Source organism: Nannospalax galili, unplaced genomic scaffold, assembly GCF_000622305.1.
Source record: "Nannospalax galili isolate Female #2095 unplaced genomic scaffold, S.galili_v1.0 scaffold886, whole genome shotgun sequence".
NCBI lineage: Eukaryota > Metazoa > Chordata > Mammalia > Rodentia > Spalacidae > Nannospalax > Nannospalax galili.
The window spans coordinates 680,091-693,779 of NW_008355971.1; the positions used below are offsets into that span (position 1 = coordinate 680,091).

The 13,689-nt window shown below is 39.4% G+C and overlaps 1 protein-coding gene across 1 annotated transcript in view; it reads left to right on the top strand.

The window, feature by feature from the left end:
- LOC115067777 (zinc finger protein 420-like) overlaps positions 1 to 11,787 on the top strand; it is a 12,277-nt gene extending 490 nt beyond the window's left edge. Inside the window, 4 exon segments of the mRNA XM_029556507.1 lie at positions 3,388 to 3,472; positions 4,341 to 4,467; positions 4,747 to 4,842; positions 8,419 to 11,787. Of these exon segments, the coding sequence (XP_029412367.1) occupies positions 3,464 to 3,472; positions 4,341 to 4,467; positions 4,747 to 4,842; positions 8,419 to 10,364 (2,178 nt within the window). The 5' untranslated portion in view covers positions 3,388 to 3,463 and the 3' untranslated portion in view covers positions 10,365 to 11,787.
- The last annotated feature ends 1,902 nt before the right edge of the window (positions 11,788 to 13,689 follow it).

The window sequence follows — 13,689 nt, forward strand, 5'->3', positions numbered from 1 at the left end:
GTGTGTGTGTGTGTGTGAGAGAGAGAGAGAGAGAGAGAGAGAGAGAGAGAGATCGCCTATGTGGATCATATGGGTTGACTGAGATTGTGACTGGAGGAATCTAAAGCTAAAGCCCATTTTCTCTTCAAATCGTGATTAATAAGTGAAAAGTCTCAGGTTTGGGGTTCAAGAATTGTCTTTGGGGTAAGAAATCTATTAAAAGAGATTCTAACCCCTTGGAAAAATAGCATGGTGGGGACTCTGAGGAGTTCAGGCCCAAGTGGCAGGGGGTTTAGGGTGTGGGGGAGGGGTGTCTTCTTACAGATGTTAGAGGAAATGTGGAGGTCCCCTGTCCTGTGGTTGATGAAGTAGTCCATAATACATGCTTGTAACTCAACTGTCTCTGATTCCAGGGGCTGCAGGGGGTTGGGAGGAGGGGCTTGCCTTTCAAGGAAGGAAAGTGAGACCTGGAGGATGAGAGGAGGGAGAATAGGAGAGGCTTGTTTGGTTAGTGTCTGTCCCTCATACTGGATATGTCACTGGTAGCCCTGGTGTCTTATAACCTGTTATTCTGGAGCCTGTACACAAAATCAGCTAAGAGGCAGGAGAGAGGCACAGCTGCAGATAGCCATGACATGAGCAGAGGCTGGTCTGGTTTCTAACAAGAATTTGTCTTCCTGGAACATCTATTCTGTGTGTCTGTGGTGAGGGGTGGGGGTGGGGTTACATACTGATAATAATCTGTAGCATTTTCACATAAGCATTTGGCATTTAGATACTTGTTCCAGAATAAAATTCAAAATCAGCATGACTTTTTGTGTGTGTATGGTCTTTTTGAGACAGTGTCCCCCTGTAGCCCTAGCTGGCCTGGAACTCACTATGTAGACCAGGCTGGCCTCAAACTCACAGAGATCTGCCTGCCTCTGCCTCCGGAGTGCTGGGACTAAGGGCGTGCATCACCACGCTGGCCTGACTTTTTAAATTGGGTGTATTTTGTGGTAGAAAGAGTTGTTTGCTTTGAATCCAAGCATTTTCTCTTTGTTCTTTCGGAGACCTTGCTGGTTTAAACATTCAGAGTCATGATTGTTTAATTCAGCCAGCAGCATCAGTCTGCATGACAAGTTCAGAGGAAGTTGTACAGGAAGGTAATTCTGGAGAGCCAGAGCAGCACAGACTTGTTTTGTATGGATAACTTTTTTGTATATAACAAAATTTCAAAATTGTGGAGAGATAGTTAAGAGCACTGGCTGCTCTTACAGAGGACCTGGGTTTGATTCCCAGCACCCACATGTGTAGAGACTCAGGTCTGCTGGTGGATGACAGAATTGTTGAAGGCAAAGGACCAAACTCTCAGGTGGAGAAAGGCAAGGAAAGGCAAGTTTAATTCTAAGAGTGGCTCTTTATACCTAATGAGCAGGGTCAGCCAAGGATAAAGTATACAAAACATAAATCAAGCAAAGTTAAAAGTAAAGGATGTTTTTCTTTTCTGATACTAACCAAACTCTTTCCCAGAGCTCTAGTCTGTGAGAAAGGAAAACACAAGCCCATCCACTACCATTCTTACTGTCCCAAGGCAGTGTTCTGCCCTTAACTGGGAAGCAGTGTTCTATTAATGTCCAAACATTCTCTTATTTTCAAGAGACAGTTGGACTCTATCTTTTCTTTGATTCACTTTCCACAGAACTGAGCTCCATCGTACATGGCAGTGAACATCCAGTCTTTAACTCCAGTTTCAGGAGAACTGATGCTCTCCTCTGGCCTCCACAGGCATTTCACACATGGGTGCACTTATACACATGCAGGGAAAACACTCATATACATAAAAATAAGTAAATACATTTTTTAAAAAATTCAAGGCAGCTGGGCGTCGTTCACAGGATTCACAGCTGGGTAAGGTTGGTGATTATTTTTCCCATCTGGTAGCTTCCATAGCACCTTCCAGCACTGTGAAGGCTAGCCAGTAGAGATGAGGCCCTGAAGTCAGCCCCGGCTTGATTTCTCCTTTGTTCTGAAGCTCATGTATGTTTTGTCTTTGGCAGCAGGGTCTTGCCATCCAGTTCAGGTTGTGGTAGGCCTCACTTGTAGTTGTGGCTGTTAGCCATCATTATCCCTCTATCAGCACCATGTTGTTGAAGCATGTCTCATAGGTCCACATTCCCTTCTTCCTTTTCATAGCCCACATATAGATTCAATCTTTTATTGATCCACAGTCTTTCAAAACTCTTACTTCCTCATGCTGTTTATTTTTATTAAATTTCAGTTTCTATCTATTCGTAAAACATCCACAGTTATATCAGCACTTCCAACTGCCATGTAAGCAAGGCTTTCATAAATCATTCCAATATATTTGGGTCTTTTATACTTTATTATTTTCATTTTATGTGTATGAGTGTATTGCCTGCATGTGTGTAAGTGCACCCATGTCATGCAATGCCCATGGATGTCAGAGGAAGGTGTCAGATCCCCTGGAACTGGAATTACAGACATTTTTTAGCTGTGGGTGATGGGAATCAAACCCGGGTCCTCTGCAAGAGCAGTCAGTGCTCTTAACCACTGAGCCATCTCTCCAGCCCCTGCAAAGCAAATACTTTTGTTACAAAGTATTTATTGAAGCCTCTGTGAATCTAAATTTATACTTAGTCCTTGGGATCTAGATAATTATGCTGTGGGAACTGCCATCAAAGAATTCACAGGGAAATTAAAAAAGCAATTACAAAGCATCGCGAAGTAAAAGTTGCTATAAATAGAAATGGAGATAACAGAGATCCAAACCAAAACTTTGTGACACTTTTCCTATAGGAGACAGTGCTTCAGCTGAGTCTGAAGGGCTCACCTGAGGAGACAGGGCAAAGGAAGGATTTCCAAGTGGAGGAAACACACTCCAGTCAAGCAAAAATATCTCTGGCATTCAGTGACGATAGAATGGGAGATGACACTAGTCACACATGAGATTGTGTAAACCAGGGAAATCCCTAAAAATAGCCTAGGGAGGTGAGTTTTGTATCAGAATAATGAAAAGCCATTCCTTTTTTTTTTTTTTTCGTCTTTTTAAGGCATGGTCTCTGTATCCCCAGCTGGCCTGGAACTCACTATGTAGACCAGGCTGGCCTTGAACTCAGAGCATTCTGTCATTCTGTGGTGACCATGGGATATCTAACTCAGGGTTGGTATAGTTGTAGGGAGCATTTAGGGCAAATCAGAGTGGCTTTATTTCGTATTCTGATCTATGCCCTGGTTTTGGTATAATTGAATTTAAACCATCTTGCCTTCGTTGAGTAACTCTGGTTTTGGAAAGGGCTAGAATTTTCTCAGACTCCTTCTGTCCTTCCTCCAAGGAAGAAAACAGTCCTCTTATTTGGCCTGAAGGCTTCAAGGAAAACCTAACCTCTCATAATTATTTCCTTCTAGCCCTGCTTTCTCAGGACTCTACTTCTTTAATAGAGAGATCCAGAAGAGGACTGGTCAGCTCTTGGAGTTTTAAATCATGGTCCAAGTGAGTTGGAATTGTCTCTCCAAATATAGCCGTTTCTATCATATCATATATTTATTATCACTTGTCCTTCACCTGTTTGCCTGAGTCTCTTCAGGATGGTATGTGATGGTTGTGAAACGGCCTAGTGCTTTCCCTAAATGTCCCTCATTTTTCCATTTGATAGTCTGATCTTCTGACAGAGCATCAAAGGAGGAAAAATGTGCTTCTGTAAAGGGGATTCTAGAGTTTCATTTCCAAACCATAGCTTAACAAGGTGGAATTGTGCATTAAAGGGGCTACAGTATAAGAAAGTTTCATTTATTCCGTGGCAGTTTTGATTAGTCTGAATGGGATGTGGCATTGATGACAATTTCAGTGTGGCACTTTGTGATGCTTTTAGCTAGAGGTTATGATAGGATACTAAGTTCACAGAGATTAGGATGTTGCCAGGGAATCAGTGAGATGTGACTAGATCTCTAGGAATTTTTACAATTTAAAAGGAGAGAAAATCCACCTAAAATTAGCTTACTCAAAAAGCAAAAAGTGAGCAGCCCACAAAGCCTCCAACTTTTCTAAGGTAATAAACCTGGAGTTAGTGATTCCCAGTTGCTACAGCCTTTACATACTGTCAAAAAGATTCCTTAAGGTGTCTTTTACTCTGAACTACCATCCAAGTATCTTTTGTTTGTTACGAGAAGGTAACCAGGAAGTTGTGACTGAGCAGTAGTTTTGAAGCACTCCACTTCACCAAGTCACTTTTATTTCCATGTCTTCCTTCCATGTCTGAGGCTACCAACTCTAGTTTTTGCTCATTGTTTTCCATAATTTCCCCTTCCATCTAAACAGTTTCCTTAAATTTTACCAATAATGTTTTTGTGTGTCACTTTAGGAGTTGATTACATTCAGGGATGTGGCTATAGATTTCTCTCAGGAAGAATGGGAGTGCCTGAACCTGGAACAGAGGAGTTTATGCACAGATGTGATGTTGGAGAACTACAGCCACCTCATGTCAGTGGGTAAGATTCAAAATTGGACTCGAAATTTCTGCATCACTGTTGGGGTCTCTTTCAAAGGTGTGGAGGAATTTCTCTGAAAGTGCTTTATGTTTTACCACATCAGCAGTAGTCATCAGCCCATGGGGGTCCTCCATCTTTCTGGCCCTTCAGAAGTACTTGACTGTTATTGTCTATCTTCCTTAATAACCAAGGAACCAGACAGTAATTTTGGAATCCTTACCTATGTGGTCATTTCCTCCTCTTTCTTCTTCTCCCTCTTCTTTTTTTATCTCTGGACAGGACTTTGCATTTACCAACCACATGCGTTCTCCTTATTGGAAAAAAGACAAGACCCCTCGATAGTTTTAAGAGACGAGACAAGAGGGCTTTTCCCAGGTGAGTGAGGGCTAAGCTAGCATAGGATGGTCACCAATAAAGATGATAGCCCAGCTTCTTACTGAGGAAAAAAATGCCTCTGAAATATCTTTTAATTAGCCAAAGTCCTTGGACAAAGGTGTGAGTTATAGAACAAAAGCTGTCCAAAGGAATTTTCTTTTCACCTAGATACTGCCGGTGCTAGCCAGCCTTAGATGAACAGCACCTGCAAGGGGGAATGAGGACTGAAAGAAAAAACAAGAGACAGAGAAAGATGCTTGGGAGGACTGTCAGTAGAGACTGCAGCAGCCCCGGTTTATTTTATCTCCGCCTTTTTATACAGTAGAACGTCAGTGATAGCCACCATTTGCTTAGCTCAATTAGTTTCAACAGCTGTTTTTCCCACCTGTATCTGAGGGTCAAGGAGCGGTCAAATACTTGTTGTGAACTCCACCATTTAACCATCTTCCCTAAATTATAAACACATTCCTCCTGACTTGGCAGAAAAATTAGGTACTGGTGTGCAAAACACAAGCTAAGTAAACAAGCAAGCCTGCCACACTCAATGTACAAAATGGCTGTGCTTATGTTAATAGCTCCCAACAAGATACCACTCTGTTTCTGTGCTCTTGTTTGTCTTTCATGTTAGAGAGGTAAATGCTGTTCTTTGTACCATTGGCCAGTACTTTGTGAATGGTTTGGACATATCTTCTAGCTCCTTGTAATTTTCATTTAGATATTTGCAAATTTCTTCATTCTCTTAGACTCTTTTTCCTATTTTACCTACTCCCTCATGAATTTTTTAATCTGTTTTCTCCTTGCTTACATTTCCTGAGTTTATTAATTCATTATTTTAACCATCAGTTACTAATTTTTTTTAGTTTCATTTTACATTAAAAGGGCTAAGAGTACATAATGTATTGTGAAATGTTTTTATTCTCCTCTGTGACTTGAACATAGGCATAAATTTCTGCATAATGGGCTCTACATTAAAAGTAGGTCTAATAAACTGCATAGCTATAAGTCTGAATAGTAAGTAGATCTGGTTTCTAACCACAGTGAGGAGATGCAGAAAAAGTTGGAGATGAAGAACAAGAAGAAGAATGCAGTGTGTTAAAAGATAAGCGCCTGGGTGTGATGATGCATGCAGAGGCAGGTGGATCTCTGTGAGTTCAAGGCCAGGCCAGCCTTGTCTACATAGTGAGTCCTGGCTAGCTGGGGCTACAGGAAGACCCTATCTCAAAGAAAAAAAAAAAGACAAGCCATGCTCTGTGTAGTTCTCCATATTTCCCATTTTCTTTAATGTTGATAATTATTAACTCATCTACTCTGTGCCAGGTACTCTGCAGATACAGCATATTCCCAAACTTGTCTACACACTTCTCATGAGAGGTATTTTATCCATGTTTGTTATACTGAAAAATAAAATCAATAATTTTCCTATCACCAAAAGAAAAGTTTATAAAACAAAATCAGAATCTGTCATCATTACATCACAGTTCATTACTGTTCTTATTTTGTGACTGAATTGCCTTTCAACTCACTCATTCCTGACAAAGTCCTTGCTGAGTTCCCAAGAAACTCTGTTTCTAATAAAAATTGATACATCCATATGACAGTTTCACAAACTTCTAAATTCATTGGAAAACAAGACTCAGAAGAGCTATACTGTTTCTAGCTTATACCAGACTCATTCTCCTTTGACAGCTTTCTATTTTCCTATCTGACCTATCATTCATAATTGTTTCCCCTAATAATCATTTTTTAAATATAAAACAACATGCCTGTCTTACTGAGTTCATAGGACTTTAACTCTGAACTACTTTGCTTTCCATATGAGGAGATGATGCTCTCCTATTTCCCAACATTATTGTTTTGGTTTTGGTTTTTTGTTTGACACGGGGTCTCCCTATAGCCCCACCTGGCCTAGAGCTCACTATGTAGACCAGACTGACCTCAATCTCACTGAGATCCACCTGCCTCTACCTCCTGAATGCTGGGATTAATGCTGGGATTAAAGATATGCATGACCATACCCAGCCTCATTACTGATTTTTAAAAATTATTATTATTATTATTATTATTTTTATTATTGGTCTTTTTGAGACAGGATCTCTCTATAGCCCCAGCTGTCCTGGAACTCATTATGTAGGCCCAGGCTGACCTTGAACTCACAGAGGTACACCTGCCTCTGCATCCCAAGTGCTGGGATTAAAGGCGTGCACCACCATGCCCGGCTATTTTTTTTTTTTTAATATTTTGTTATTTTTATTTTATGTATATTCATGTATTTCCTGCATGTAGGTAAGTGCACCTGTGTCATGCAATGCCCACAGAGGACAGAAGAGGCTGTTGGATCCCCTGGAACTGAGTTATGGACAGTTGTTAGCTGCCATGTGGGTGCTGGGATTTGAACTCGGGTCTTCTGCAAGAACAGCCAGTGTTCTTAACTGCTGAGCCATCTCTCCGGCCCCTTTATTATTTTTTAAGTATTTTATTTATTTTTATTTTATGTGTATTCGTGTATTACCTGCACGTATGTAAGTGCACCTCTGTCATGTAATGTCCTTGGAGGTCAGAAGAGGGCATCAGATGCCCTGAAACTGGAGTTACAGTTGTTAGCTACCATGTGGATGCTGGGAAGCAAATCTAGTTCTTCTGTAGGAATAGCCAGTGCTCTTAACCACTGTACCACCTCTCCAGCTCCTAAAACATTATTTTACTTGGGGGGAGGAGACATGTAACATAGGTCATGTCTAGTGGGTTCTTTCCTATCCTATCACTTTATTGATGAAAGGTCTCTCTTGTTGTTTCTACCATGCTGTGTACTCTAGGCTAGCTTGTCTACATGATTCTGGGTGATTCACTGGTCTTGCCCTCCCTTCTCACCATGGGTGCTATGACTACAGACAGGTGTGTGCCGTGCCATTTGCTTTTTTACATAGGTTCCAGAGTTGAACTGAGGTTGTCAGGTTTACACATTTACCTTTATCCACTGAGGCATTCCACCAGCCCCTTTACCATTTTTCAGTTTAGAATTTTATAAGCTTCTCATTATCTGTGCCTTATACAGTTTGAAATGTTTAACTTTTATGAAATAGTTTTTCATAATTTTTATTTTGTCTTTTTGAGACAAGGTCTCCTTGTAGCCCCAGCTGTCCTGGAACTCACTATGTAGACCAGGCTGGCCTCAAACTCACAAAAATCCACCTGCCTCTGCCTCCTGAGTGCTGGGATTAAAAGCATACACCACCATGCCTGGCTCAAAATTAATTTTATAATTACTAATGTGCTGACTTGATTAAATCACACTGAGTAAAAAAATATCAAGTCTGCATTTTCTGTTATTGAGTGGTTAGCTGGGCAATCATTTTTTATTGGACTTCTCACATGAATATGATTGTAACAAAGCTCTGTGCTTTTCCTCCCCTGACTTGGCTTTTATTAGCTCTTTTAAATTAATATTTATTGTTTCATGTCCGGAATTTGGCTATTTAAAGACATTCATTTCTTTCATGTTTTACTATAAGATTTACTTTATTTATATTAGATGCTTCATCTCTTTTTGGGTAAACAGCTGTGTACTTTATCTTTCAGACATAGATTCCAGGTGGCAGATCAAGATGTTATTGGAAAGAACTAGTGCCTTTGAAGGAGAATTATCCCAGTGGGAATTGACAGAATTTTTTAGAAAACACAGCCTTGAAGACTTATGTTTTAGAGATGATTGGAAAGGCAAAAGTCAGTTTCAACAACAGCATGAAAATCAGGACTATTTTAAGCTTGCCTATGAAAAGCTACCTACTTTGAACCAGCATACCATTTTAAATCAACACCAAAGACTCAATACAGGCGAGAAAGTCAATGAATTTAAATGTGAAAAAGCCATTAGTTTGGGATTAGATCATATTCAACTTCAGTTAATTCACCCTGGTACCAGATTCTGTGAAGATAAAGAATGTCAGAAAACCTTTCTTCCAGATTCAGAACTTACTCATCAGAAAGTTCACACTGATAAGAAAACTTGTGAATGGAAAGTATGTAGAAAGTCACTTGATTTACAATCAAGAATAACTGTTCTTAAGAGATTTCATACTAGGGAGAAACCTTTTAAATGTAAGGAATGTGGGAAGACCTTTAGTTATGGCTCAGACTTTACTCGACATCACAGAATTCATACTGGTAAGAGGTCATATGCATGTAACAAATGTGGAAAAACCTTTACTCAGCAATCATATCTTATTTCACATCAGAAAATTCACACTGGTGAAAAACCTTATGTATGTGAAAACTGTGAGAAAGTGTTTACTCGTGGATCACACCTAACTCAGCATCAGAATATTCATTATCATATAGTTAATGCTGGTAAGAAAAGATATGAATGTAAAGAATGTGGCAAGAGTTTTAGTTGGCATTCAACTCTTACTGGTCATAAGAGAATTCATACTGGAGAGAAACCTTTTAAATGTAAGGAATGTGGGAAGTCCTTTAGATTTCATTCACAATTTAGTGTGCATAAGCGAATTCATACAGGTGAGAAATCTTATGAATGTAAAGAATGTGGCAAGAGTTTTAGTTGGCATTCAACTCTTACTGGTCATAAGAGAATTCATACTGGAGAGAAACCTTTTAAATGTAAGGAATGTGGGAAGCCCTTTAGATTTCATTCACAACTTAGTGTGCATAAGCAAGTTCATATAGGTGAGAAATCTTATGAATGTAAAGATTGTGGAAAATTCTTTACTTGGAGCTCAGACCTTACTCGACATCGGAGAATTCATACTGGTCAAAAGCCTTATGAGTGCAATGAATGTGGAAAGGCCTTTAGTCAACGATCACATCTTATCCAACATCAGAGAATTCATACTGGCCAAAAGCCTTATGAGTGTAATGAATGTGGAAAGGCCTTTAGTCAACAATCACATCTTATTAAACACCAGAGAATTCACATTAATGAAAAATCATGTGCATGTAAAGACTGTGGGAAAGCTTTTACTCATGGCTCACACCTAACTCAGCATCAGAAAACTCATACTAATGAAAAACCACATGATCATAAAACCTTTAATTATATCTCAGACCATACTCAGCATCAGTTAACTCATATTGGTAAGAAATTCTGTGAAGATAAAGAATGTGGGAAAACCTTTCTTCTTGCTTCAGACTTTGTTCAATATCAGACAGTTCACACTGATAAGAAAACACATGAATATAAAGAGTGTGATAAGACTTTTAATTTAGGTTCAACTCTTACTGGTCATAAGACAGGTGATAGTGGGAAGAAACCTTTTGAATGTAAGGAATGTGAGAAGCCCTTTAGATTTCATTCACAACTTAGTGTGCATAAGCGAATTCATACAGGTGAGAAATCTTATGAATGTAAAGATTGTGGAAAGTTCTTTACTTGGGGCTCAGGCCTTACTTGACATCAGAGAATTCATACTGGTCAAAAGCCTTATGAGTGTAATGAATGTGGAAAGGCCTTTAGTCAACAATCACATTTTATTAAACATCAGAGAATTCACGCTGGTGAAAAGTTATAAATGTACATAGTTTGGGAAAGCTTTTACTGAACATCAGAAAATTCATACTGTTCAAAAGCCATATTTATGTAAGAACTGTGGGGAAACCTTTATTAATGGCCCATAGCTTACCCAACATCAGATATGTTCATGTCAGTAAGAAAACCTTATAAGGTGAAGAAATGTGGAAAACCTACATCTGGAGCTCACATCTTGCACAACATCAGCAAATTCATACTGGTAGAAAACAATATGAGTGTAAGCAACAAAGGAAGACGTATTTGGGCTTCATATCTTGATCAACCCAAGAAAACTGATAAGAGAAAACAGAGTATATGGAATGTGGAAAGATCTTTCTTTGTGGCTCAAAATTTGAATCAGCATGAGGAAATTAATTTTGGTGAGAGAAATTGTAAATGCAAGGAATGTGGAAAGACATTTGTGGTTCTGAAGTTAACATCAGAAAACGAATAGTAGAAAGAGACCTCGTTGAACGTGAAGAATGTGGAAAAGCCATTCTCGGGAGTTCACAACTTATTACACATTAGCAAATGCATACTCGTGAGGAACATTATATTTTTTAAATGTGGGAAATTCTTTATCTGGAGGTCACAGGTTCTGTAACATCGGGATAGCCACACTGATGGAAAACACTACACCTTTCATTAGTCACCATATTTTGATTAGCAGAAAATTTACAATGGTGAAATCTCTGTGAAAGGACAGACTATGGAAATACATTTGGTCATGACTAAAACTTTGACCAGCATCAGAATATTTACACTTTTGGGAAATCCTATTATAACTTTCTTCAAGTTTTCTATTGACATATTTTGAAATTGTATACTATGAAAAGAAATGAAAGGGTTTATCCCTGGTTTATTAATTGAAGTCAGTTCATTTCTGTTTTTGAGATATCCCAGAAGTGTTTTGTTGTTGTTGTTTTGTCTTTTTGTGACCCCAGCTGGCCTGCAACTCGATATGTAGACCAGGCTGGCCTTGAACTTACAGAGATCTACCTGTCTCTGCCTGCCTCTGCCTCCCAAGTGCTGGGATTAAAGGCATGTGGCCACCACACCCAGCGAGATCCCAGAAGTATAGAAAAAGTCTTTTTAATAGGACACAATGTGCCCATCAGAATTTGTAAGGTAATTTATATTAAGAAAGACTTTACTAATTGGTCATCTGTTATGGACTATGAAGATGCTTTATTATAAGATGAGATATGGTGTATATTGAAAGGGTATTTTTAAGGTAATAAATGTGTGAAGAATATTAGACAGGATTTTATATGCTAATGAATTAGTTTTTAGGTAAACATTAATACAGTGATTTTTTTTTTCAGAAAAAAAATTTTTTTGGTCTTTTTGAGACAGGTTCTCCCTGTAGCCCCAGCTGTCCTGGAACTCTCTATGTAGACCAGGCTGGCCTTTAACTCACAGAGATCTGCCTGCCTCTGCCTCCTGAGTGCTGGGATTAAAGGCATGTACCACCACACCCAGCCTCATGGAAGACATTTTGGTTTTTTGGTCTTTTTTTGAAGCAGGGTCTCCCTGTGGCCCCAGCTGTCCTGGAACTCACTATGTAGACCAGGCTGGCCTTGAACTCACAGAGATCTGCCTGCCTCTACCTCCCAAGTGCTGGGACTACAGGTGTGTGCCACCACGCCTGGCTTGGAAAACATTTGGGGGGGGGTCTTTTTGAGACAGGATCTCCCTGTAGCCCCAGGTGTCCTGGAACTCTCTATGTAGACCAGGCTGGCCTTGAACTCACAGAGATCCGCCTGCCTCTGCCTCCCGAGTGCTGGGATTAAAGGCGTGTGTCACCACGGAAATGTGCGGAAAACTTTTTAAATTGAGAAATGTCAAAGCAAACCAGGCTATATCGTAAAGGAATAGAATATTTTATGGGAAATTTGTCAACTTGTGCTAACATAAGTCTGATAATAAAATCAGATGAGGGTAGAATTGAACAATAAATTCCTGAAAATTTTTAAGCAAAATTTTTACTGCATTTTTATTTGTGTTTGTGTATGTGTGTATAATTATGGGTAAGACATGTGGGTGCTGGGAACTGAATCTGGATACTTTACAAGAGCAGCCAGTGCTCTTAACCACTGAGTCATCTCTCCAGCCCCTTTTGATTTGATTTTGAGTTTGTATGCAATGCTAAGTTTAGAATACATGACTTGCACATGCTAAACAAGTGCTGTAGCACTGAGCTGTAGCTCCGGCCTTTAAAATAGTTAACTTTTCCCAAAAGGCAAAATGCAAAGTTTTACTAGAAACTGGTATTGGTGATTCCTTGATTGTCTCTAGTTACATTCCCACTCTTGTTCTGAAGCTACTGTCCAAATTGTCCTGAATTACTATAAAAAATCTAATATAAATATAATCAACAAAGATGGTGATTATGGCCTTTTCTTGTGATCACATTTCCCCTCTGCCTTGCATTGGTGTGAGCCAGAGTTCCTTCTGCAGGTTTTCTTCTAAGTGGAAACATTGCAGGCATCCTAAAGACAGCATCATTTATATTAACAGTAAGTAAACAGCAGCATGGCACCAACATCAATTACTGACAACCAACTAATAAGAATTTGGCTGGGCAGTGGTGCACGCCTTTAGTCCCAGCACTTGGGAGGCAGAGGCAGGCAGATCTTTGTGAGTTCGAGGCCAGCCTGGTCTACATAGTGAGTTCCAGGACAGCTGGAGCTACAAGGAGACTCTGTCTCAAAAAGACCAAAAAAAAAAAAAATGATATTTCCAAAGTAAACATTAGTTGTTTATGTTGTACTTTGGGATCACAAGAGGTTTTAGAAAGCAGAATTTTATGCTCATTTTTTTGCTCCATTTTCCTCTCTGTGACTTGGTACTGTCGGCTACCCCCTTATGAACCTCTGTATTATACTTAAAAGCATTTAACAAAATTATTGAAATACTTTGCTTTTTCCTATCCTATAAATACATAAAATTTCTGTTTGTCTTTGGAATTTTAAAATTGGGGCAGTTCTTAGGGTGGCATTGAATGGCTCATTACAGTATGTAAACCATCTATTAGAGCATCTTTTTTTTAACTTATGTGTGTGTGCAGGTGCCTGTGGAGGCCAGATGAAGACATAGGATATCCTGGAACTGGAGTTACAGGCAGTTGTGAGCAATGCAGTGTGAGTGCTGGGAACCAAACCCAGGCCTTCTGGAAAAGCAGCAAGCACTCTTAACCACTGATCCCTCTACTGAGTTTAATGTATGTAACGACCAAAGATCAATTCAAATGAAAATGGTTGCTACAATAGATTTATATACTTTTCAATAAATATGACATACTTTAGTAAAAATAAAGAAGGTAA